Source organism: Platalea leucorodia, assembly GCF_965183815.1.
Source record: "Platalea leucorodia genome assembly, chromosome: 4".
Lineage (NCBI taxonomy): Eukaryota > Metazoa > Chordata > Aves > Pelecaniformes > Threskiornithidae > Platalea > Platalea leucorodia.
The window spans coordinates 14,191,591-14,219,309 of record NC_138826.1 but is presented as its reverse complement, the minus strand read 5'-3'; the positions used below and the strand labels follow the sequence as shown (position 1 = coordinate 14,219,309).

The 27,719-nt window shown below is 39.6% G+C and overlaps 1 protein-coding gene across 1 annotated transcript in view; it reads left to right on the top strand.

Annotated features, from left to right (window-relative positions):
* Window positions 1-5,874: 5,874 nt before the first annotated feature.
* CFAP58 (cilia and flagella associated protein 58) overlaps window positions 5,875-27,719 on the top strand; it is a gene marked incomplete at both ends in the record, with an annotated part of 59,064 nt that continues 37,219 nt past the window's right edge. The window contains 9 exons of the mRNA XM_082308737.1: window positions 5,875-5,883; window positions 7,671-7,952; window positions 13,009-13,157; window positions 14,930-15,086; window positions 17,165-17,359; window positions 19,592-19,729; window positions 21,929-22,088; window positions 23,810-23,892; window positions 25,058-25,249. Of these exons, the coding sequence (XP_082164863.1) occupies window positions 5,875-5,883; window positions 7,671-7,952; window positions 13,009-13,157; window positions 14,930-15,086; window positions 17,165-17,359; window positions 19,592-19,729; window positions 21,929-22,088; window positions 23,810-23,892; window positions 25,058-25,249 (1,365 nt within the window). The remainder of the gene's footprint in view (window positions 5,884-7,670; window positions 7,953-13,008; window positions 13,158-14,929; window positions 15,087-17,164; window positions 17,360-19,591; window positions 19,730-21,928; window positions 22,089-23,809; window positions 23,893-25,057; window positions 25,250-27,719) is intronic.

The window sequence follows — 27,719 nt, the reverse complement described above, 5'->3', positions numbered from 1 at the left end:
CATATCCTGACAACTCCAGCACATGATTCATTGTTTGAGTAGTGCTGCACTGCAGAAGGCTTAAGATCATTATCTTGCTAAAGGTAGTAATTTATTTGATAATGAGCCAAGCTCCGCTAACCTTACTCAGATGTTGGGCAGGACCTGAACCTGTGAGCAGTGGAGTAACAGTACCACAGTTCCTCGCACACTGGGACATAGCCTGTGGCTCTGTCATGTGGCTGCTGCTGCAGCAGAAATTAGATATATTAATATTATTTCTAAAATGGACTCTAAGATCCCATCAGCAGGAGCAGGACAAGAACAAGATTTGGTCTGAGAGTTAAATTCTAGGTATCTTTCTCAGCTGCTTTCAGACATCTTGGAAGACTTGAGGAATTATTTTATTCTTTCCACTAGTATTTCTAATCCATTACAAAATGAGAAATATTTCCTTAAGCTATTACAAGCAGTAAATTAAAAAAATCATCTTGCAAGACCTACAAAGAGAGAATAGGGAACGATAGGACATGGGTAGGCAAAAGTGAAACGGGTTTTAGTGCAGCTTCCAGCTGTCTCCTTCACAAGGAACACAGGAGACGGCTGCCGACCTGGAACACGCAGAGGGATCATGTTAACACAGAGAAAGCAGGAATGTTAATCTTGCTCGAATCGGGCCTTGCTGGGGCCCTACCTTTTATACTGCAAGTGGCTGTGTAAGCCTAAAGGAGATGGCAGCAGGACAGTATTTGAATAGGCACGGCTCAGCGTGACCCAGCAGGGCAGGAGCACGAGTAGACGAAGGGGAGAAGGGAGTGGGGGACTCCCTTCCACCCATGAACATTTCACACCTCCTAGCTACCATGCAAGGAAATGTGCAGGGAGACGGGGTCACCTCCTCACAGCTCACCATACGGTGTCCTCATCTACCCCCTTACACCTGACCTTATAAACATCTTAAATCGCTGTGATTTCTACAGCCTTCCCTGGGTATTAAGATCTTTTTTAATAGCCTCTTCCTCCCAGAGGACTCAAGCGTCAAGTAGTGAAAGATGCCAGACAAATTTTCAGCTAGGGAAAGATTGGGTGGTTGAGAATTAAAAGGCTGAAGAATAAAATACGAGGGGAACAGGAATCAGAGATTAGGGCCTGGATTCTGCTGCTGGAACAGAAAGGCTGTTGGAAAGCACAGGGGGAGGTTGTTTCTGCTAATGAACACATGATGACTTCAAGACATATTTGAAACTCATTTTTAAATACACTCAAATGTTCATGATTGGGAAGAGAGCCATGGATCAGAACTGGTAAGCAGGTAATGGAAGTTGTCCATTGAACAAACTTGAGTGCTGTGCAGGGCCAAGTGTATTTATGTTACCTTGTAGGCTTTCCTTCACAGCCTCTTTAGGGATTAACGATGCTGGGCAGCCAGGATGGGACGGGGTCATTTCTGCCAGACTGTTCCTCCAAATACATAGGAGGAAGAGTCCCCCCCGTGTCACTCTCCAAAGCTGTAGGTCAGATTGGTAGCATAAACCATAATACTGGTGGTGGTAGGAGCCCTCAGTGGGAAGCGATGGTGATGAGGATCGGCAGAGCATTGCTTTTCTCCAGCGGTCTTGGAGAATCCCTGTGTTTGGCTTGGAGAAGGCTAGAAGAGAGAAATGTTCTAACAAGCATGGCAGGCCATTGTAATCCTAGTTGCAGAACTGGGACAGAAAACTGTTCTGCACTTTCAAACCATGCTGGGGAATGGCAAGTTCAGCTTAATTCCAGGATTATTGACTTAATTTTAGTTGCTTTCCATAATTGTCATCTATTTTATTTTTTATGTAGAGCATGTAATTGTACGTTATACACAGACCACTTGTCAGCTTTAGCTTCCATCTCAGAACTAACCGAGCTCTTTATTTGGGTGTTCCTATTAATCAAAACATTTTCATGGTTTAACTTTTTATGAAAATGGTAATGTTTCTTCCTCTTGAGATCATTGGCTCAATTCTAGTGCCAAACATGATCAAAGGTTACTGCTATTTGAGATCTGTTGCGTGATCTTTATGAACAAAGTAGAAAGCCTCAATCCAATTTAAACTGAACAACTGTTCGCACTATAAAACTGTCATTTAATTTGAAAATAACAAGAGGCGAGGACATTCAAAAAGAATATAGTAAAAATATCAGTTAGATAATTAAGTAATCGAGGACTGCATAGCGTTTCCTTGTCACTGGAGAAAAAGAAGTGTTTTTAGTAAGCTCTTATTCCTTTTAATACTGCAAAACTGATGTAACTCTGAGAAGACAAACTGGCTTCCAGGGTGCGTCCCGGGATGTCAGCCCACTGAGTGTCTGTCCTGTCACTGGTGTTTGAGGCCATGAGGTTGTGATGGATTTCTCTATTGCTCGGGAAATTACAAGACTTGCAGTTAGATAAGTAATATTTATGTAACATCTTTGTAATATATATGAAATAATATTTTAATATTAGTAAATTGTTAGCCAAATTTTGCTTTCCTTAGTGGTAATCTCCCATTGATCTGAGTAAACGGAGCAAAACTGTATGGAAATACAGGACCTCATCCATGAACACATGTTCACCCAACCATTATGTCTCCATGTATTAATTAATATTTGTAACACGTTTCTAAACCAGAAAAGCTTGTCAGGGCTGAAAATAGCGGGGGGGGGGGGGGGGGGGGGGCAGTTTATCAAACCACTGTAGTGGTGGAGTGCCACCTAGTGATACTCGTCCTTACAACGGTGTGGTGTGAAGGAAACACATTTCAACCCCCCCATCTGAGGCTCTCCTTTATCAGTTCTTCTTATCGTTACCTTCCAGTGTCCACAAGTTCATTTTACACTTTCCAGAAGACATGTACTGTCATGGTCCCTGCCCCAAAGCGCTTACATTCTCCTGGGTAATGTTATGGTGAGATTTTACTCTATTTATTTATATCTCTGCAGTAGCCCATAAATCCTTACAGTCAGAAAGTGATGGCTTATCATTTTCATGCCACTACAGTTTAAAACGTGCATTAAATTAACTGCCTGAGGGTTGTGACCTCAAATAAATCAGTGAGCAAATATTTCTTCTCTAGTAACCCTTTCTGCACACACACAAACACACTCCATGATGCGAACCTCTCTTTTATGCAGCTGGTGAAACAGGTGATTCTGCTTATTTACCATAAAGTACGGATGTCTCTTGAACAAAGTCAGATATTGAGAGAAATAAATAAAAACCTTTCCGATGAACCGAAACTTTCTGGATCTGGCTTGTCCCTGCTGTTAATGGAGATTTATTTGTTTTTATTGAAGGTGATTTATTTGTTTTTTTTCTTCTGTGGCCGTGGGAGTTTTTTGCTCTTACCAGCAGAAAGGTTTTTGCAGAGCTGGCAACACAGACTTAGCTTAAAAGGAAGCGTTAAAAAGTGATTCCACTTCAAGAGCTCCATCTTGTCTATAGCTTCACGTTGTGCCAGGAGCACATTGCTTATAGCTATGACAGTCACAACACTATTGCAGGATGGCAGCTGTGGTTATTTCCACTTTACTGATGAATATAAAGCACGGGGAATTTCAAGTGGCTGGTCCCAAGCTACAGGAAATTTTTGCTGAGGTCAGAAACCCAGATGTCCTCTTGAGTGTCAGTCCTGCTCCTTGGTCAGGAACCTGTTGAGGCATTCTATAGGTTTGTTGCAGAATTAATTCAAAGTAAATTTTTGGGTCTTGTCACAGATTTGTGTCCTGTTTGCACTCTAAAACTGTGCGCTATGAGTTGTGGTGTTTAAAAGCGTGGTGGCTGGTTTATAAAAAATGGGCATGAGTTATCGCGGACTCCTGACACAGTCACCCTACTGTGTCTGCACTGCAGTTAGAGGTGCAGCTACCATGACGGTGAACTCGTCAAATTTGAATGAATTTAGCTCAAACAGCAGTTGTCACAACGACCAGCCTATACAGTCTTGAGTCTATGAGACCCCTCAGAGCATCTCACAGGACACAAATCACCAGGAGTTTAAAAAACAGAAGCTCATGGGAATGCCTCAATAAATATCATCTTTGGACACATTTATGCTGTTACCCACAAGTGCAAACATGAACCTAAAGCACAAAGGTAACTACCTCCCTTCATAAGTTTCCAATCCTGTTTTGTTGTTAAAGCCATAAGAAAGAGTATAATAAATATCAAGGTTATATATTTGAGATGTAAATGTGAACGCTTTTTTGTTATATCATATAATCTTTTTTTTTTTTTTAATTCTGAGCATATCCCCTTCCTCCAGCAGTATTTTGCTAGCGAATTAAAAATCATGTCTTTTGGTATTTCTTTACACATGCAGCTGTTTTGTTTTAAAGGTCTATGGGTTCGGTCCTCTTCAGAATCTGAAATCCTAGAATCAGGGAATTTACCATGATCATCTTCCTGGTAATTTTATTATGTAAGAAACATCAGTACAAAAGAAAATGAGGAAAAAGAAGAGTGCAAAACTTAGAAAAGGAACTTTATTAGTTTTTTTATTAGAAGCGTGCTTTGAAATGATTGAAACAATGTTTCAGCATGTAGGATATTGTGTAAATTAAATCATACATATAGAGAATACATTATAAAATGTGTATTATTCTCCAGTTATAATGGTAAAATCAGACCTTTTGAAAGCATCCATTTGAAATTGCCTATTTTGCCATGTAATCAGTAAAACGAAACGCTACAATTCAGGCTTCATTAAACCAGGAGGAGAAGAAGTTTTCCATCGTCATTATTAGTTTCAAGTGGTACTTTAAGGTCATAACCAACATCCATTCTGCTAGGCAGTGTGCACATGGTACAGTGCATTCCCTGCCCTAAAAAGCTATCAGATGAAACAGTTTGTGACCCCATAGAGGTAAAAACAACTAAATGGCCTCAAATTGCTCCAGGGGAGGTTTAGGTTGGTTATTAGGAAAAACTTCTTTACTGAAAGGGTAGTCAGACACTGGAACAGGCTGCCCAGGGAAGTGGTTCAGTCCCCATCCCTGGGGGTATTTAAAAGACGGGTAGATGTGGTGCTTAGGAACATGGTTTAGTGGTGGACTTGGCAGTGCTGGGTTAACGGTTGGACTCGATGATCTTAAAGGTCTTTTCCAACCTTAATGATTCTATGGTTCTGTGATTTCAAGGGTTTGGGAGCTGGGAGTGGAGCAAGCAGCAGCAGCTGCTACTTGCACAGAGCCACTCTCCTGCGTTCCCTTGTTCTACGCCGTGGTCTGTACAAAATCATTCACGCACGCACAGACAAGCCAGTGTGAACAGTCAGGTGCAATGAAATGACAGAAGCCAGGCTCCAAATGTCATTTGTGCCCCCAAACCGCACAAATCCCCTTTTATCGCCTTCCACAGGACCGACGCTGCCTCCCTCCATGCCTTGAGGGGACGATCGAGTCTTCCCGCCGAGCCGCTGCACCTCGCTGACCCCGCTGCTCTGCTCACGGAGCCGCTCCCGGCCTTTCCTGTCAGAGGAGAATTATTCCTCAGTGTCCTTGATTCAAATCCCTGATGGCTGAGTTTCAACAGCAAGATGGACAGCTTTGGAAGAAAACCCCGCGGCCGAAGGGACGGGGCGGGGTGACCAGGGTCTTGTGCAGGGCCGCGACGGGCCTCTCTCAGTAGCCTCCGGGCCGTGGGCCCTCAGAGCATCCAGCGACCACGGCGCCCGCAGGGCCCCGGCGGCAAACCCGGCCTCCGCGGCCACAACGGCCCCTCCCGCCGCCCTCCGGCCCCGCCCGCCGCCGTTGCTACGATACGGCGCGGCGGCCTCTGCACCGCCGCGGCCTGGGGCCGCCACGGCACCGCCACCGGCACCGGCACCGGCACCGGCACCGACCCCCCCCGGGCCCTCCCGCCCCCATCCCGCCGGCAGCATGGCTGAGGTGAGCCCTCCCTCACCCTCCATCCCCCACCTGATTTTTGGACGGGGCGAACGCTGTGCCTCAGAATAAGCCCAACTACATCTTCTATATCATCTATATACCGTATTTATGCGTTGAGTTACTTCTGTGAGCAGAGCTCAGTTAGATCCTGTGTAGAAAGTAGGAGCAATTACGCTACTTGTACATAGGCAGTAATAACACATTTTAGGAACACCTGCTACTTTTAAGATCGTGGGGGTGATTTTTTTTCCCCTCCCGTGTGCTGTTACTGCTCTTCTTTTAACTCTATTTATGATCACAAATGTAAACGAGGTCAAAACTGAAGGTTTGACGTTGGAGAGGAGGAAGAAATAAGAAGAACCCCAAAATCGTTGCTGTGAGCACCAGAGCGGGTTTGAAGGGGCGACGCACCGGACTTCGGCCGTGCCACGCAGGCCGCCCTTCCACCCAACAGCAGCCTGGGTTTTAATATTTAAGTTGCCTTTGCTGTTTTCCCATTGAAGTTTCTGACAAAAGCCCCCTCAAATCAGAGCCTTGGCAAGGAGGGGGAATTTGGAGCCAGTGCCTCTCCCTCGACGCACTTGAAGTCATAAGGGTCTGTTTTTAACCCTTTAATTTAATGTTTTCCAGGTAGCGTGAACTTATGTACTCTCCCCACCCCAAAAAAACAATGAAACAAATGAAATGTGTAGTTTTGCTCTCAGAATTTGTTTTTTTTTTAGAATTTTGAAAACTCTCACCTTTGAACGGTTTGTGTTCAAATGGTGAGTAGGGGCCTGAACCATTTTTCAAATAGCAATCCATTAGTTTGCAGGGGAGATATGAGGGCAGATTTTTAAGGCTGTTGGAGCTGTGCATCTCATTGCCTCTCCTCTGTGAGGGGGGCTCGCCATATGTCCATGGCCGGTGCTAACAGGAGAGCTGGTTTCCTAGCCAAGTGAGTCCACCTCGGAGATGCGATTATAGGGATATAACTGTACTTCAGATTGCAGCATAGAGATGTTCCAGTCAGTCAGTTTTGAGCAAGGTTGAGTAATGAAGCAATGTATCTGTGACAGCACGAAGCATCCCATGGGCTGATTTACCTTGCTGCTTAGCAGATCAAGCTAACTCCCGAGAAGTGGCCGTACTGCCTCCACTTGGTATTACTGACTGTGTTCTGTTGAAGGCTATAATGGAGGCTTATTTTAAGCTGTTTCGAAAAATATTGGTGGAATTTGGAGTCCAGCAACCGAGCTGGCAAAATCTGGCATCAGAACTGAGCTAGATCAAAAATGTCCCCTGTGAAAGGTTTAACAGTAGCATTTCCTGCAGAGGAAGGATTGGCTTGCATTGGCATTACTGGAGCTTTCACACACGCTTATCTGCAAGTGATTTGCTGGCGCTATCTGCATAGAAAGCATAAACTAATCAGACTTTAGAGTGTAGAGAACTGGGAAGAATTGAGGCTAAAATACTGGGCTTCCTGAATAGTTGATGTGTTATGTAAACACTATCACAATGATGATATTTTATAGACCTATCTTTAAAGTAGTTGTGGTACTCAATTACAGGAAGTCTGACTGTTAAAGCACAAGTTATTTCAGTAAAATTGGGGGAGATCTGTTTGAAAAATAGCCTGCAATGTGCATATCATATGCTAGCAAGAGAATGGTTATTTCAGAAGATTTTGTCATGATTTCTTAGTAGTTGTTACACACTCAGTATATTGCTTTTTTATATTCTGGGGTCATAAGTGAGATGTTGAATTCCTCCTGTTTGTTGATTATGTATCTCATTTCATTCAGGAAAAGTCTGGCAAACCATATCTAGAAGAAAGTGCATTTGAAGCACTGGAAAAAGACTTCCAAGAAGTCATCGATCTACTTAAGGGAGATAAAACTCTGGAAAAATTTCGAATAGAATATGAGAAGCTTCATGCTGTTATGAAGAAGTCTCATGAAAATGAAAAGCGTCTCATGGAGAAATGCAGGGAGCTGAATGCTGAGCTTGTGGTGAATTCATCTAAAGTAGCTGCACTCACAAAGCTCTCTAAAGATGATCGGGGAACTATATCATCAATGAAGACGGTAAAGTTTTGAATAGAATGAAATATGATGTGCAAATTGTTAATGAAAAACATGGTAATAAGAAAAGCATCTACAAGAACACTTTATTTTATGTAGAGAACTAGCCAGAGGACTAACTATAGCGCTGGCATCTCCAGTTCTTTAACCTTTGCTTTGCTACCAATCTCTGTATTTCTTTAGATTGATATTTTTACTAGTCCCAGTCAAATTCTGTGTTTATTTGCACTAAGCCACCTCCATTGGCTTTCAAGTACTCACTAATAGTTCTTGTTTAAGCTTCCCCTCTGTGAAATAGAGCATTTCCAACTCAATATACAGTTTTTGAGACTGGATTCATTAATATTTTTGAAGTGTTGCTTGGATGTTAACTATTGCCAGAACGTAAAAAATCTACTTACTTGCTGAAATATAGATTGTAGACCAGGGAAGTGTCATCAACTCTCATAAATAAATGTTTCATGGTGTTTTTGAAAAGGAATCCTATATAGCATTTCAATGTGATTTTACCAATTTACTCTGATGTGTTCTTTGTTATTACTGATTTGAACTCTGTCAAATCAAAGTGCTTGACTCGCTAAAAACAGTCGATGTTTTTAGCCTTACGGTGAGGTTTGACTACCAGAAACCTAAAGCTGCCAAATGATCAGAAGACTGTATTTTGAACTTTTTTCCTTCTGATGGTTTAAAAGCTTAGGCTGTGGAACCTAGATAGGCTTTAATTTAGCATTTAGTTGAGAAACCTCCATGCTTTACAATAAAGTGTTTTGTTCCAGTAAAATAAATTCAGTGTAACAATCCAGAGTGATCTATGAGGACTACAGAAAGAGAAGTTCTTTGAAATGAAGTTTCTTGTCCTTAGAATTAGGAAGAAAATACGCTCAGAGTAAATATAAATAGCAGTGCTGTCATCCTATGGCTGCAGCTTACAAGCCCATGGTACTGCTCAAAGCATCCTCAAGGAGGAGGAAAACTGTGTAGAAAATCTTGTTGATTTTCACTGCTGCTAATCAAAACCTGGTAGGTGGGTGTCAGGAACCACGAAGATCCTTATCATTTTCTTTCTGCCGTTACATGGCAATACTCTGAGTGTGAACAGCAGCAGCAGCAATCCTTCAAGATGTTCCCAAGCTGAGGAGACATTGCCTTCGTAATGTCATAAAACTGAGGAGCGTAAGTGTAGGAAAAATAAGAGCCTTTTCAGCAGCTAGTTTGAAGCTTAGGCAAGGTGTGGCTTAACAATACCACCTACTATTGAACCAGCTAAGAGATTTTGTAGTGAAAAAGCTGCTTGACAATATGATGCTATTAGAAATGATGTGCAATGCACAACAGGTGACGTTTCAATTCTAGTGGTGTGCTGTGGGCCAAATAAACAGCACTGATACTTTTTCAGTTTGGTTATGAGAATCAGTATTTCTCTTAATTGTTCAGGAATTATTTGGCTATTGTTTAAAATGTTCATGTCATGTTTTGGGGTTTTGTTTGATATACCCTTCATATTTCATGTTATTCTCCTTTCTGAAGGGAAGTTCCATTGCAGCTGTAGTGTTTCACTACAATTTTGCTAACATTCAAAAAATGTGTTTTGCAAGTGCCCAAGGCAAGTGTTGAGGAAAGTTCAAGTGCTAAAATAGCAAAGATTATATTCTTCAGCGCTAAATTAAAGAAACAATCATCTGTTCTACTGTTTCATTATTTACAAAAGATAGGAGAATCCCGGTGGGGCTGTTCCTGTAAAAATGGTGTAGTTGCTTCAAATTAAGGCCCTAAATCTCGGTGACTTGATGGGTCATCAGGGTAACAGGTGTACAGCTTTCCTCTCCTAGGTCATTTTCTCATATACAAATAAAAGTTGCAGAAGCAAAATTTTTCTCTGTGTGAAGCCTCATTGTAATCAGTAGGATTTGTTTAGGGGCAGGGGTTAACTACACAGATCAGTGGCTAGTAGGACCCAGGTCAATAATAATCAATAGCTGTTAACTGTCTGATGGTTGTTCAGGGCTCTGTTTTGTAGTTTTAATAAACCGGACATAATAGTCTGCTGTTTCCAGTCATGTCAAAGGAGCAAAGTGCCAAGCTGAACACAAGGGAATACAATTCTGTTTATTATTGATAGGGATACTCATCCACAAGGCTGCACTGGAAGAACCCTAGAAGGGGAATTTATAGGAGCTTGTACTGCCCTGCTTGGAATTACCAAGTTTTCAATTTCCAGAGATATCAGTCCAATATACTAAGAAAGCATTTCAGTAATTCTCAGTTTCTGAGCAATGAAACTGATGTGATCTTTTGGGTTATTTCAAGAAAATAAAGTAAGGCAGTCACACTTTATGACTTCTGCTTCACAATTTCCAGAGTTCCAGTACTTCTCCAAAAATTTTTGAATGATTCTAACTGCAAGCATCCTGTGTACTTCCATCTTTAATTATACAACAGACTGCAATGCATGTTACCTACCTAACCATGTACTGCAGTCACCCAGTGATGCTGACATACTCTGCATTATTTCAGATCCCATCTCCTCTGAGTATTAATGTGAATATTTTTTCAATGAAGGCTTCCACCATCAAAAATTTCCTCGTCTTTACTTTTGAATTTAAAGGAAGCAATCTGTTGATCTGCTATTCAAAGTAAAAGACACAACCAAGAAACAAGTACAATGAAGCCCAGATCTGCTGATGCTGGAGTCTGCAGCAAATTCTTATTTAGATTTTGCTTATTACTGGGGCCATCATCTGTGCCTGCTAACCCTATTGATGAAAATTGGTCTTATCAATACAAGTTCAATAATATTGTTTTTGCACATTGAAAGCAAGACAAAGTTCAAAAAGCACAGCTTAGGGTGACCTGAAATCACTGCTTTTCCGAATGGCCTCATTGACTTCAGGGGATCATTTTGCGAATACTCACCAGAACAAAATACTCACTGAAGCCAGTAAGACCTCTCAGAGGGCATATTGATTTTACTCACTAGTTTTTTCCCCCGAAACTCCAATCATAATGATTTAATTCACCAATTTTAATCACAGTCTAATCAGCCAGCAGGAAGCTTTGATTTAAGTAATCAGCTTTACTCTTATTTTCCATTTGCATTTTTCTAGAGAAACGTTAGTTGCCTCTTATTGGTTGGCAAATTTGAAACATGTTTATTTACAGCTGTATTTTATGCTTTTCTGCCACTTGAGATGATACATCATGTCTTCATACCATTATTTCAGCTTAGCATGCATTTGTTTAAATTTCATAATTGAACATTTTTATGTAAGAGGATAATGAATGAAAAATTTATTATTTACTAGATTATACTTAATACTTTATGTGTGATCATTGCTGCATTTGAATGGAATTTAGAACTCAAAATGTATAAAATGTAACAATTGACTTTAATATTTAGAACTGTTTAAATATGCTTGATGATACACAAATGAAAAGCACATTTTTCAAACTAAATTTTGAACTAAGTAATTTATTAAGTAATGAAAATACTGTTTGTAGGTAGTGAATTTAATTGACTATAATCTCCTTCAGAATTTCTGAGCAAGTAAAGCCCACCATTTAACTCTTTATTAATAGGCTGGAGAAAAAGAAGAGCAAACATTCCTGATCTTTAAGCTCCAGATGGTTTCTCAAACTTGGATATGCTGAACTAGTTGAATAAATAAAATGAAAATTTATTCCCTCTCCAGTTTGAAGAGGCTACAGATGTTATATTTTGTGTTAGCTTTTCAGCAAATTCTGGAAGCCTGTTACTTCTGCTAGTTCAATAGCTTGAATTTTTTGTTTAGGCAGTAAACAGCTAAGTACTACATTTATTTGATATAAAAGAGCTCAATAAATATATTAACAATGTACCATAATATAGCTGTCATCACTTTGAGTTTAGTGTTAAATAGGGTTTTTTTAGAACCAGAGATGTTAATTTCAATAAAGAACTGCTGTACACAATTTGATATAAATTAAGCTATTTGATACTCTTCCTTGTGGAGTGTTTTTTAATTATTTTTTCGCTGCCCCATTTTCATATGATGCAAGTAGGAGCTGACAGGGATATTATGGCCTGATGTAAGGAAGCTTCTATCTGGCTTTGCTTGGAGAGCCCCTAGAGCTAATGTAGAGTTGCACAGCCACACTTGAAGTCTAAATCTGTAGAAGTCCATCAAGTCCAGAACTCCACCAGGAGCCAGCTGAGAAAAGAGCATAAGAGAGAGGACATCATGCTGTGATTTGCAGCTCAGGGACTTCTAGCGTCAAAAGTAGTGTCTTCATTATTTACTGAGTCTTTGGGAACCTTTCTTCCAGTCCAGTCACTTTCTGAATCTATGCATTTTTTTAGCACAGGATTCCAGGACTGGTAGGAACTTGGTTTGAACCTGGCAAGAAATAAGCCTGCTGTGTGATTCTTAAGGATCTGATTCAAGGGAGTGAATCAAGTGAATCAAGTGAACCCTCCTCCCTTATCCTCTTTGCGGATATCAAATCCTGGGCTTGTGAGAGGCAAACGAATCTGTCATTCAAGTAATTCCATGTGCTGAAATTTGGCATGAGAATTGTGGCTTGTCTATAGTTAAAATCAAAATACACTAGGTCCTCGCAGATGAAAATGAACAAAGAGGGAGAAAAGCCCAGAGTAACATCTTTTTCTCATCCAAATCAAAATGGATGTTTATTGTCGTAATAGCTAATAAGATTTTTATAGACATAAGTCAGCTATTTAAGTAGATGGCACCTTTGTGGGCACTGAGATATTAGTGGGACTCACACAACCAAAACCTCATAAAGTGAGATTTGATAACATTCAGATCTGTGTGTTAAAGAAAATGTATTATTAGAGCTTTTTGTGGTGTAAATTGACATAGCCTGGATGGCTCAAAATGTTTGCTATGCCCTTGTCCAAAAGAAAAGACAGTTGTTGAAGAAAACTGTTGTGAATCTAAGCATGAAAAGGCATGAAAATCTATTTCCTTAATTAACCAAAATGCAAGGCAATTAATTTTTAATTTGTTGTTCATTTTCAACCCAATTCAGTTTATGTAATAGTTTTCTATTTTGTTCCTAGGAGATTGAAAAGGCCTGGAAAATGGTGGATACAGCCTATGAAAAGGAACAGAAAGCGAAGGAAACGATTAATTCACTGCAAGAGGAAATTGTGCGCCTAACTAACCTAGCGGAGCAAGGATCTGGACTGTCCCTGGGACAGGAATGCAAGTAAGTTTTGCCTAGGGAGCGGCAAAAGCCTGATCTGATTTTCTATCATTCTACACGTTGTTTAGCCATTTAGACACTACAAAGACACTGGAAAACAGAGAGAGAGGTCTTTTCTGCCTTTTACTTTTCTCATGAGTGCACATTTATTGGTCTATGTGTTTATGCAGTGAGCAAGTACAGAATTGGGCTCTGAGTGAGTCCATTCAGCATTGGATTAAGCTGAAAGATCACATGAAAATCAATATTATGCACTTTCTCAGTATCTGTCATATTGTTTTATCTGACTAGCATTTCAACATATTCTGTCTTTGAGAATAGGATCCTGTCAACATTTTTACATATGATGGCAGCACGGTCAAGTAGATAAGAAAGCAGGACACTTGATTTCTCTTCTGTTCCCAGCTTTGTTATAAGGCATTATCACTGTATTCTTGTTTGTATTTCATATTTATACAGTTTCAAGACTATAGGGTTTTTTTACTGAACGCTTATGCAGCCACTAGCGTAAAGGGACCCCACTAGCGTAAAGGGACCCCACTAGCGTAAAGGGACCTAGTCTCAGGTGGAGCCTCTAGCTGCTGCAGTGTGCGAATAGTACTGATCCTCAGGAGCTGCTCAGAAGCCCTCCAAAAGCTAGTGTTTGTAGTATCAGGTCCTCAGACTGTGTTTATGCTGTAAGATTAAGTGTAAACTCAAAGATAAGATTAAGTATATTGACCCTATGACCTGTGGACTTTCTATTGAGATTGCTGCATTTGATTGCTGATTGTTGGCCCAGCTGATTCTGGCTTGAAATTTTCACACTGTGTAAGGTATTTATTTGTATTATGCATTCAGGATATGTATGGGGCATGCTCATCTCCCCATGCACTGTGTATCCAGGCTGCATAAACAAGACTTGTGGACTTGCGTCTGTGAGCAGGGCCTTCAGTGTGCTCAAACATTTCCCCTCCAAGGAATGTGCCAGCACATAAACCACCTGCATGCATGAGAAATTCACTCCTTCACCTTTTGGCCCTGAAATGTTCTGGACCTGTGTAACAGATTTCCTTAGATCTAAAAACTCAGTCATTAAGCCTTCCCCTAGTATAACTCTCCCTAAAGGCAGCTCTCTTAAATTTCCCTGTGTATTGCCCTCCAGTTCCATGCTTAAATACTCTGTCCAGTAACAAGGCCATAGGACTAGACAACTCCTTTGCACGTTTTCAGCCCTATAGGGCTGAAAACCCTGTAGGCTTTTAGAACTATAAGGCTGGTTTTTAAGGTTGAGCTTGAACCCACACTGCCTGGACTTTCTTTCAGATTGTAAATGTGTCCAAACAGGGAGTCTGTTTTTATTCTTACATTAGATGACTGTAAGACATAACCCAGTTAGGGCCCAGTCAGTTAAGCGGCAGAGAGACTGGTTACAACAATGCAACATTTTTGGTCCCCGAGTAATTTTGCAATGGGCGGAGAAGAAGGAATTTTGTTCTTAGTTAGCTTTTTGGGAAACTGAAGGTTTCTTCAGACCCACGAGGATGTGGTGTAACAGGAAAGAGTGATTTATTGGACTACATTAGCTTTTAAAGCCGCCTATGTTGACGGTGACTACAATCACGGTAGATAGAGCCTATAATTCAATTGACCAGCAGAGCCTTAATCCAAGAGGAGTTTAAAATGAAACAAATTACTTTTAAGCTCCTCTTTCTCACAAAAGATCTTGCTCTGGCATAGGAGGAAGAACAGAAAGGGCCTGTGACACTGCTTGACTGTTATTTCCTTGCTTCCAGTATCCAGGATTTGCTAAAACTCAAAGAAGAGATAACAAAGGAGCGAGACGAACTCTTGTCAGAGGTCGTGAAGTTACGTCAAAGTCTAACTCAAGCCACAGAGCAGCAGCAGGATACAGAGAGGGCAAAAAATGAGGCAGATCAAGCCGTTATGCAGGTCTGTACAGATCACCAGGTGGTGATTTTAGGCTTTGTCCTGAACCATTCTCCACTCTTGCAACTGATCTCCATTGACTAGTATGCCACTACCTGTTCTTTCACGTCTCAAACATTTTCAGGATTGCTCAGAAAGGAGTCTGTTGTGAATGACTTCCATATTTTTCTCTACTTCTAGGCTAAGGCCTTTGCAAAGTGTATTGTCATGTACCACCTGCTTCCATACCTTCCCAATACCCTGAATGAGGCCAAGGTTTCTTTGCCTGAATCATAGTTATCTTTCATACTGCAGATGTGTTTCTTTTTCTGCATTGTAAATCCATATGCCTCCAAAGAACCACTTAGAAGATTGACCTGGAATGGAGATCCTAGGTCCCTTGCTGTTGGCAGTGGTTGTCATATGATGCCATACCATCATTTTTAAGATTGTATCAAATTCTGACTTAAAAGCTAATTAGGCTATTTTCTCCCCTACTGCTTATGGGAAGTTTTTCCAGAACTTCACTTTTCTAATGGTTAGAGACCTCCTACTTTCTTCTTCACACTTACTCCTGCCCACAGTTTTTCAGCTTAAATAATTTTTCACCTCACCAGTGTCTGTAGAAAGCAGTCATATTCCATCTCAGCTTTCCTTTTTTTGTCTCCTCTTTCAAGTTCCCTGTTTTTCTGACCATCTGAGTAGACAGTTCTTTACTAAGCAAAATATACCGCTTCCTTTAAATGTGTATAGCAGCTAGAGATACAGAATACTGAGGATCTATAGGTTACCCACTGAATGGAGAGAAAGTAGAAAAGGATGGAAGATGGGATACAGAACTCTGATACATCAAAGTATAAAAACATAATAATGAGGAAGAAAAGAATTTAAAGCAGAATATAAATAGGGCCTGGAGCAAGACAACAGCAAAAAGGAAAAGTAGAAAGGAACACTTAAAGAACAGAGAAGAGATGGAAGCAGAATTTAGCTTACAATTTTTTATTAATCACAAATAGGAAAGTAATGATCAGCCTAGGTTTCATGCAGAGAACTCATTTCTGTTTCTAAAGCAGATGGTTGGGAAGGTATTACAAGAGAATATAAATCTTTGCTTTTCTGACAGCATTGTGGGCATGGGAGAAAAGAGAGAGGATTGAGACTCCCGTCAAAACTCACTGAATCTTGCCAGCCTTAATCTTACGATACTCACTTCACCATCCCTTAAATGTATGGGATTGTTACAGTGTTTGTAACCACCTCCCGTTCTCCCAGTATGAAATTATTCTCCACTTCAGACTGCTTAAATGACAATGTCTTTCTGAAGATCCTGTTGAAGACCCAGTCAGTTCTGGCAACTTTTCATCTGTGGGCTCAGAGGGAGAGGAATCTTTAAGCAAAGAACATCTTTCAATTGCTGGTCCCTGGCAGAATTGAATATTTCCATGTGGATCACCCCCCCGTGTCTCCTCTCTGCTGATTCTGCTCTATCACATTTTTGGGGAGGGAGAGAACACAAGTCACAAGGCAATCTATTAAATATGAGAGAAAGCTCCTCTTTCAAAGTTCCTGCAGAGGAACTTTGAGAGCAGAAAGATTGAGAGCAGTTGTGAAAATGAACACTGGTCTGACGTTTCTCTCTTTCCTTTACTATCAATGTAACAAGTGTTTTTGCTGGTGAGAGAGAAAAATCAAAATAAAAATCCTTGCAATACAACATCAAGGCCAAATTAGTTTTAATGCTGCATTCAAAAAGTACCACTTTACAAGTAACTTACAACTGAAAATACATTTGTGCCACTGCATCTCCAGAGGAATGCTTTTATATCTGAACTGTATCAGACCCTTCTGTGTGGGTGAACTGACTGGTGCTCAACAAATTCTTGTCATCAATATGTTCCCTCATGCAGGACTTTTTGTTCAGCCACTAGAGAACATATTTACTTCTGAGAAAATCTGGCATATTCCATGTAGTAGTGGGTACCGTAGTATAGAAGCTGTTGTTTTTAAAATCAAGCATAGTAGAAGGAGAGGTGAGAGGTCTTGTTTTCCTGAATATAAGGCAGCAGAACTTACTTAAACTATTGTCTTCTCTATTATTATAGCTTCAGCAAGAAATCCAGCTCCATCAGAATGAGGCATCACGAGAGGCTCGAAAGAAGGAAAAAATGGAGAAGGAGCTGAAAAATCTTCTAGCTGAAATGGATAACAAGCAAGCTGAGATCACGAATTTACAGCAACATATACAGAGGAACAAAGAAGAACAACTGAAAATGGAACAGCAACTAAAAGATCAGAAGGTAGGGTACATGGCACACTTATTCATCAGGTCGAAGATTAGGGTCAGATGTCAAAATAAGAAGAAAATGGATTTTCCTGAAGGGAGAGGGTGGGAGATTATTTTAAGTCAAAAAATTTTAATGAATATTTATTTTTATATAAATATTACTTTACTAATAAATAAATATGTAAACCTTGCTGACAGATTTCAGATAGATTTCCTCACAGAAATCAGTAGTGGATCTCAATGATACTGTCAGACATCATCTTGAAAAGATCACAGCAAGTGAGACAAAGTCTGTGAAGAGCATGGATGATCTAATGATATTAACAGGAGACTGCCAGGTTGGACTTCTGACATGTATTGCCAGTTTTGCCACTGATTCACTATAGTGGCATTGGTAAAGTCATTTTACCTCTGACTCCTTCTTTTTCTCTGTCACAATAATTTTTATCTACCTCTCAAGATTGTGGAAGAGTTTCTGTGAAAGGGCAGAGAACTGTCTCCGTAAACCTTTTTGATTGATTTTTCCCATTCTGTTTCTGAAAACTTTATCTGGAAATGTCCTAATATAGTGTTCTGCAAGTGTTTGAATTTTCAGGTTTTCAGTCCATTTCCCCTGACTTTGAGAAACTCTCAGAGAAGCAATTTCAGTAAATGGCAGGGGAGATCTCATCACTGTAAAACAGTCCTACCTCAAGGGAAACTTCTTTGGGAGTTGTGTGTATCTTGTAAATTTATGACTTTTATGGCTTTTTCTTCCCATCAGGTCCCTGAATTTGTGAAGGTAGAGGTCTGTGACAATTTTTTGTCAACATAGAGTCTTAGTAAAATTCTTCACATAAAGGGATACAGAGAAGACTTGATTATTTCTCTGAATATCACTGATTTTATGCAGCTTTTGAGGGCAGCTCCATGATCTGCCAGGACAATCACATTGTTTTTAAATAGGATATCTACAGTTCCTTGTTTGGTTCCATTCTTCCTCCTCCTTTCTGTAGCCCCTTTCAACATTTCTAAGTGCAGATTTTAGGGGCATTCAATTGTCCAAACTATCCTGGAAACCAGTAGTTCACATGAAGTGCTGTACCTAGGCTAATTATTCAGACTACTGCACTGTCTTTGTTGCCTGTGCTGGCTTGAAGGTGTCTGTGGAGGCCCTGCATTGTCTTTTGCAAAAAGTCCATCCAAAACACAGGCTATCCAACTGTGCAAGAGTCAGAGCAGAGATCTGCAAGAGAAGGTGACTCAGCTATTGCAATGTCATTGGGTTATTGTTTCTCAACTGAATTGTAGTTGGCTGTGATGCTTGCTCTTATTCCACTGAAATTTCTAATAAAATATCCTTGCTTGCATGACAATGAAAATGGTTTGATACAGCTACTATAGGCTTCATACCACCTATGTCCAAGTCTCAGTAAAAAATCACCTGAAACACAGTGTTATCCTGACATTTGCAACACAAGAAACAGTATTCCTTGTTTTTACCTTGTCTTTGCTTCTACATGCATTCAGAAGAGGGAGATTCCACTTCTTTTCCTTTAATGTTTAAAGGGCATGGTACATATTGACTTCATCAGTTTATCACACAATGGTTGAAGTGAAAAATAAGATGATTGTTCTTTCCTCGCTTATGGAGTAATACCTGTTAGGGGAAGTCCCATCAAGCGGAAGAAAAGACTGGCAGCTCCCGTATTGAAGTATATGTTCTCCATAGAAACCATGAAACTGCTGTTCCGGGCTTTTGACTGAAGACAAATTAGAGAGGAAAATGGTTGTGTCCTGGTCTCAGCAAACCAAGTACGCAGAGAAATGTTATCTGTGTATTAATGTAGGATTTGCTTGCTATGAAACAGAGCTCTCTTGCCCTCTGCTGATTGAAGTAATTTGAATCTCATACTCATTTTCAGTAATTGTATGTAGCAAGTTGTTTTGTTACGTGATGCTTGCCAAATGCTTAACACGTAGTAAAATATTTATCTACCACCTGCAAGAGAGACCTGCTAAGCTCCCAGAAAAAACCTGACACTGGCTGTGTTATTCATTAGAATTATCATTTCCCCTAGTCAATATGAACATTTATCATATTTCACATCAGTAATTTCATCAGCAATGAAGATTGGTTTTTAAGCAGACAACAATCTGTAGCAGCTTTTATCTCCTGGGGAGATGGAAGGTTCTGTCTTCATGTATATGTAGATATTGTAATGAGATTAAAAAGAATTAATAGGATTGTTCTTTAATCTAACAGATCTTGAATGAAAGAGCTGGTAAGGAACTTGAGCAATTTCAGATGAGAAATAATAAGCTCATGCAAGAAAGTGAGCAGCACAGTGTGATGTTTGAAGAGGTGATGCAGGACATCCAGCAGAAGACAGCAGAACTGAAAGTAAGTACCAGAAGGTGCATGCATCCTATCAGCCATATCACTCTGACGGCAGCCTTACCACTTGGGACAGCGATGACCTCAGTTCTTGTACTGATAGTTTCTTATGGGTAGTTTTGGGGGAAATCTGAGTTTTTAGGAATAGATCTGGCTGTCACTGGATGCCATTCTTTCTGTGGCAGTACCATGGTGCAGTCTCCAACCCTATCACCTGACAGTGTAGCACCTGTCCTGCTGGAGGAGCTGTATTTCATAAATCACAGAAATCAAAATGCTCAACATATTTTGTTCATAAAAGATGCATGGTATTTTTGACAAGCATAAGGTCTTTTTTTGATTGTGAGATCTTCAGATAAGAGCAACTACTTACTTACAGTGATTAACATAATCAGAGTGTTGCCAAAACCCATTGAAAAATGTTAATGAATTATAACGACAGTGTCCTGGATAGCTTCCACTAAAGGGACTTGCTTCCAACACTAAAATTTTGCCCCCACAGTATTGGTTGGGAAAGTTAAATATAAGTAACCAAGATGGTGTTTACTTTCTGATCTAAATGGTTTTCTTGCCTGACTTTTCATTATTTAACAGTTGTTTTGTACCACTCAGAAGCAGGTGAGTTTCAGTTGGGGAAGGATGAGATGATTCCTGCATATGCTTTTTAGGGAACTTTGAGAGCATTTGTGATAAAGGGTAATGTGTAAGTGTTAGATGTTATTACTCTGTCTACCATATCTTGCATTTTCTATCATCATTGGGGTTAAAACACTAAACATTAGAAAATTTGGGTAGAAAATCATTATCTTATCAAGGTTTAGTCAAGTATAACCAATTCACCTATATAAAAAGGTTGTTTGCCAATAGGGAGCTTTTTTTTTTTTAATGGGAACTGTTAGGCAGAATGATAAAAACTAACCACTGACAGATCATAACTAATATAACACAGAAGATTCTGATTTGGATCCTTAATGGGCTGTATGGTAGGAGCTTGTTTTCTGTTATATTTTGTTAGGCAGACTGGAAGATATTTTTCTTACCTATTTGAGAAACAAATTACTGTCTTTTCCAGGTTATCTATCTGCTTTTATCATTACTTCTAGCAATACCATCATTGTTTAAAACTTTACAAAAAATATGTTCAAATGTGACTTGCATTTGGGGCTCTAGAGTGTGAAAAGGAGGATTTTGATTCTATGATCTTATCCTAACTTCAAGAAAAGTTGATGGAACTTGTAGAGTCATGCACACGGACTTCAGGGAACAAAAAAAAACCAAGATACTGCCCAGTTAGTAATTAAGCGAATTGCTAAAGCTTCTAAGAGCCCCAGTCATGATCTGAGATGCCCTTTTTGTAAGCACTGTGCTTGCAGTTTCATCCTGCAGTGTGCTGAGTGCCTCCACTATGGTGTTGGGCAACCCAAACTGTGAAAGTATCCATAAATCTCTTGAAGGTTATTGTCACTAAGAATTGAGGAGATTCACATCCTTCCAGAGGATACTCACATAGCAGGATTCACCATCTTACAGAGTCAGTATCTGAGGCTGTAAGTGGAACACTGTACTCTGTGATGGCTGTAAAACCTAACAGTGGCACTGAATTATATGAGGGAATTATATTTACTTCTTAAAAGGAAAGAGACAAATTTCTGTTGTGATTATTGGTTGTGTTTCCTGGTAACCAGTTCCTTAACTTTTATGCAGTGTTTTGATTGATTATTTTCTCCTCTGATTGCATAGCAAATGAGGCGAACTCTACATTTTGCTTTTTCTTTACAGCCATAGGTTATAAAACAGATGGGGATAACAGATAGATACCTGCTGTTAAGGACATGCAACCAGACCACACTACAGATATCTTTCTCATCGCAGTCACTGTCCCTAATACTTCAAAGGAAATTAGAGCTGCCTGTGTTTGATCTGCAGGCCTAATTGGGTAGTGCTGTGTGAAGTTTGCAGCTGGGGATTCTTTATTGATCATCTTCAGCCCTAAAGCATAAGATTTGATTATCATTTTCCTCGCCCTAGCTGGTTTTGTTGAAATTATTTTTAATATTGTTCAATTAGCTAATTATCTTCTCTCAGGTGACCCACAGCACTTATACCTTTGCTTCCTGAATTTCATGGAATAAGTATACACCAAGTACAGAGGCATTTTCTTTCTGTGGATACTTTCTCTCTCCTTTCCTTGTTGCTGTTCTGTAGGCCAGAGATGATGAAGTGACTCAGATGCGCCTTGAAATTTCAAAGCTGAACAAAGTAAGAGATGTTCTCCAGAATAAGCTGCGTGTTGCAGAGGAGCAAAAAGTTGATGCAGGACATGAGAGAAACACCCTAAAAAATCAAATATCTGGACTGGAGAGAGGTAGGTACATAACTGATGGATGGATCTGTCTTCTGATTCGTAATGTATTCATTCAGGGTGCATTCTCCCGTTAGGATCATTCTCCTTTAGTGTCTAGTATGAGACTGTATAAATGACAGTTGGAATCTACGGCAGCATTTCAAAAACCTTGTAGGGTTACAGAATTCTCATAATGTAGCATATGTGGGGTGAAAATACAACAGACATAACTGAACTTTGTGGTGTGCCAATTTATGCCACGTCATACGGTCATCCCCAATGTACCTGCATTGCTCCTGAGCTGACTTGTGAGACAGAAGCAATTTCAGAGCTTATTGAAATCAGGTGTGGTTAGGACACACTTTTTTTCCTGCTTTGATTCTGCTGAGTAGTTACAGCCTGGAAATGAATATGTGCAAGTGAGCTGATAAACTTAGTTCTGGTATGTTTAGGATTTCAGTGGTCAGTGTGGATACTAGAGCTGTCCAAGTATTGACTTTGACTTGCTAGTAGATCTGGAAAACTTTTGAAGAAGGAGCTTTCAACTTTTTTGCCAAATGGAAATTTTGGAAGAAAATGCCTTGAGTCTAATAAAATATTTTGTTTAACTTTAAAAAACAACTTTGGGGTACTTTTGAGCATTTTTTTTTTACTTTAAAATGCAAATAAATTTCAAAATAAAGTATGCTTTGAAGTAAAAATAGACACATTTTCAAAGTGATTTTCAGAAAAAAAAGTTTTATGTTTTTTTTTTTTTTTGCTAAAATAATATTATGAAATTGGCAAACATTTGAGTTGATGGGACTTCACTTTTTGGGGCAGAAAAAAAAATCTTTGCTATAAACTTTATCTACTTCAAGTTGATATATACTGGCATAAATGCTTCTCCTTGCTCTCCCTTGTTTCTAGCTTGTGTCCTGAAGAGACTGCATGTATGAGATATGAATCCTTCCATACAGCTGTATTTATGGAAAGTCATGTTTGTTATTCATGCATCTCTGTCAGGGTGGAAGAGCTTTCCCACAAGCATTTTGCTAGTACTGCTTAAGGTCATGCTCTGTACTAGAAAGGATAGACGAACTTAGGAAATTCAGATCTGTACTGGAATGGCTACTAATAACACTTCTTTTTGCAATATTTTACATATCTTAGCACTCCAGTGTACTGCGTTTCCTGAGTTGCGGTGTTAGTGTAGCAGGTTTTAATTAACTTTTTAAAATATAGCGAAAACATGTCTCTTCAGTTTTGAATAGTATATGTCCAGTGTTAATCTTGACCCATAGTGAGTAGTTTTAACTCCACTGAAGCCAGCAGAATCTCACTGCTTCAAAGGAGAACTGGGTTTCATATAGACAGATTAGAATAATTCTGAAGGTAACTGTTTTTGAAAGTGCCTCAGTTTTTGGATGCTCACATTGAAGCTTCTTAAAAGCCTCTGATTTTGAGTGTGCTCCATGATTTCTGAAAATATGACTTCTTTGTGGTATCTTGGTTTGAACACCCAAATACAATAAGTTCTCATACCATTAATTACTGTGCCTGAGTTGTTCTAAGTTCTTCTAAGTACCCAAATAAGTATTAACATCATTAGCTGATACCTGAGGTTGCAAAACCTAGTCACAGCTAATAAAACTGTTCATGTAATGTTAAGGCTTTTTAAAAAGTCCTCTAAGTTGTTTCCGCATTTTTAGCAGCTGTACAGTTTGAACCCAGGATTTATTCTCTTTCCTCCTTTTCTCTAGAGTTGGAGGCTGCCAAAAAGCAGGTGGAGATTGACAAGAAAGCTATAGATGAGCTTGTGAGGGAAAGGGATATGCTAAGCAAGGTGAGCTTGCATTGGTAATACTGATAAGCAAATCTCACAGCTTGAGAATGAAATGTCTGTAGTTTAAACACTCACAACGACACAGCACTGTTGTAGAATAAATAGTTAAGTAAAACATTCAGATTTCCCTAAGCAGATGCTTACACTGCTTCTTTTCTGTGCATTGAAATAGCGTTAGTACCCATAAACACACAAAAGATTTCCAACTCTTAACGTATAAACTGTCAGGGAGTTAAAAAATGCTACATGTGTTCACCTTTATTGCAGACCTGTTATTTGATATCCAGAGTTCATTACATCTGTGCTTTTACACTCTGTAGCACATGAAGTTTAATATTAATGTAGGCAAACTAAGTCTTTGCTAGTAAAAGAACAAACCAAACTGTTGACACACCACGTAGCAGCTTGTCAGGCTGTGTTAATACTAATCCTTGCTTTTAGGTCCATTTCTCATACTGATCATTTTCCATCAGCCCAAGGTTCTTGTACTGCAGGATAGCATCTCATGTTTATGGGCATTCCTGAAGTGTAATCTAGTGAATGCAATGCTAAAAGATGATTTCTGAGGTGCTTTACTTGCTATAGATTTGCTGTCCTGTGTCTTGACTCTAGCGGAGGCTCAGATTTGGTAGGTAACAAATACCTGTTTTGTATAGGGAATGAAATTTCAAACTGGGACCAGAAGGCTGATTTGGTAAAGATGGTATCTTGGTGTTTTCTGTTTAATCCTTATGCATAATTTTAAACCAAGCTTGGTTAATTTACAGTTTGAACGTGCTATTTAAGACATGAGAAGGAAGGGTATTTGGCTTTATGATTTATTTTACTGGCTATTGGCATGCTTTACAATCTAAATGCCTTAAAGCTGGTAAGATTTTTCCAGTCATTAGTTACATCCACTTCTAAACAATCCTATCCATTTTTTCGTAACACAGGCACTGGTGTTTTAACTTCAAATCAGAAAAAGCACTATTTAGCAGCTGTGTTAGGGGTTGTTTTTTTTTTAAAATCAGATTTGAGGCTCAAGTATTTAAACTGAACAAATTAGATATAGGGTAATAACATTGGGAAGTCCATAATGCACTTAGACAATGGCATGTTTTTGTCATAGTGGTGGCGGTGTTGCCTTTTCAGCTCAAGAGTCATTATTTTGTGTTCCCTGTAGAACTTGGTCAAGGCTGCCAGTGCCACTCAGAAGCAGATAAATTTGGTGAAGCTCCATGGACAGTCAAAGAAGAACTTGGAAGAAGAAATCCAAAATTATAAGAATGAAGCTCAGAAACAAAGGAAGATTATTTACCAATTGGAGAAAGAGAGAGATTGTTTCATCAATGAAACTAGTGAGCTCAAACAGAAGGTAGGAACAGCTTTTTGTGCAAGTGGTTCTTTCCTGTCTTACTCTCAAAACTGTAAAGATGATATATTCATTTCCTAACATGCCAGTGGGAGGAAGCTTAGATCAGTGGTCTTCACAGAGTTTACAAAAATTTCTTCTTGTCAGTGCATATTTCCCGCTACTGTTTCAGGTCTCTCTGGAGGAACCTCATCAATGGGTGTGTATTCTGTGAGAGACTTGGAGTACAGCCATGTATTTCTCTTATTCAGCGATCATTTGGGAAATGAAACTAGGGCTGAAATTCAAACCAGGGCCTCCGACTTCTTGTACCTGAGTCCCACAGTTGAAATTCTTGTATGAAGTTGGAAATTACTCTTTGATTGTTCTGTCTTATCTGCAAAGGACCTTATCTTGCATCCTACTGTTGTCCTCAAATTGAGGCCAGTGAGAGCTGACGGTGCTTGACATCTTTGTAAGAGACTTAGCATTTTGAAGGATTACTCCCAGTATGTGAAAACATCTGAACAAGCTAGTCTGCAAAACAGAAGTTCTCCAGGAACAGCTGCAGAGAAACACTGTATAAAATTTGCGTTGCCTGCTGCCCAATATTATGTACAACTTTATTCCTGACGTATGCTCAGGAACATGGTTGTAACATGTTCCATTAATTGCTGAAGATCACATTGAAGGGCTCTCCAAGGTGCTCATTGATTTACTGGGATTAGCTTTCAAGCCGTTTCAACCCACAAGTTATTTGCTATCTTTTCACTTTAAAATTATCCTTTCCAACTTCGTGTGACCAGGGGCTTTTAAATCATTTTTTGAATGGTATATGCTCCCTTGTCTGGACTACCTTTTGTCATTTCCTTGGAATAATAGTCCATGAAAGTGAGATTTGTCTTTGTTGCAAAGTCATATTTTGCATCTTTCCCTCATAGTGCATTTCTAACAGTATAGATATGAGTTAAGAACATTGTAAACTAGGTCCAGGGAGTAATTCATAACACTCAGAACTACAAGGCTCTTGCTTTCAATTCTGATTAGGGCTGCTCACAAGATTTTGAGGGTGAAAATGACAAATGTTTGCTTGTTTACTTTTTCTTTTTTTCCCCTGCCACTTCCGGTGCAAATTTTCTGTCACTCCTTATAAGGCAGAGCCTCAGTAAATGGGCTATGACACTTGAGCTGTTTGTATAATGATGCCTGTGTTGTGACTGCACGTTTCCAAAGGACATGCACTCTTCTGTGGTTCACTAAATGGGCAATTCCTGACTCAGCTTGCAGGTGAAGAGCAGCAGGAGCTGTTCTGAGCACAGGAGTATGTGAGACAATAGTCTTTGCCCTGCAGAGGTTCCCTGAGATTACTCGTTGTTTGGAAGGATAAGACAGGGCAAAACACAGGGTGGAAGAAGGACATAGGATCAGGATTATTATACCCATTAGGTAATATTTAGGTTCACTGATTGACCTATGCAGATGGGTAACTTGAGAATCTGTGGCGAAGCTGCAGGAACCATTTCGTAACCGGTGGGGAATGAGCTACTGATGGGCAGTGATCATATGGCCAGTCAACGCTCTTCTGTCACATTTTACCATCAAGCTGGCTCTGAAGAAGCTCGCTGCACACCGTCTGAATTGTGTAAGAGCTGGTAAAGAGCCAAACCCATCTAAGTCCAAAGACTTCTTGGAACTCCTGCAAGGCAGACAGAGCCATGCTGGCTCTGAAAGCTGTCTGGTTATTTACAGCAGGACAGGATCTATAGAGCTGCAGAATTTCTCTTTCAAAATCATCATTTGCTACTGAGCAACTGATGAACAGAGTCAGCAAAGTTATATCCACAACAGTAAAAGATTTTAGTGCTGAGAATTCATGCTAGACTTGCTCTTCTAATTATGGGTCTGGCTGACTGCTCGTTTGTACCATTTTTAAGTCAGTGTCACTTGTTGAATAGTCTTACTTTTAGATTAGCCAGCACAAATTAGAAAAAAATCTGGCTCTTTGCTCTTTGTTGTGTAGCCTGTATTACTGAGCTACAAATGTTAGTAGAATATTTCTTTTTTGAATTTCAATTCTTAGATTATGAAATCTTGGTTTCCTTGTGGAAGGCTTAGGCTGCTGAAAAGGAACCAGGGAAGTATACCCTTCAGTTTCACCTGAAGTGTTCCTGGACTGTGCGTTATGAGAGGTCACAAAAACAGTCTCTAATATGTTGTTTTTTCAAAAAAAGCCATTTACAATATTAAGTTTACAGTTTAACAACATATCCAGGAAAATTAAAAAAGATATTTCCTTTTTTAAATTCACATAATCTTTTGGAAAACCTAATGCTCAACAGGCATATCATTAAGACCATGGCAGTACTTCTCGGAGTGGTTAAATGAAGGTAAGCAAATAAGGACGGCACCATTACTGAGATCTTGAGTAGGTTCACTGAACTAAACAGGTGACCAACAGTAGATGATAGTTAAGTGTACAGATAAAAAAAAAAAA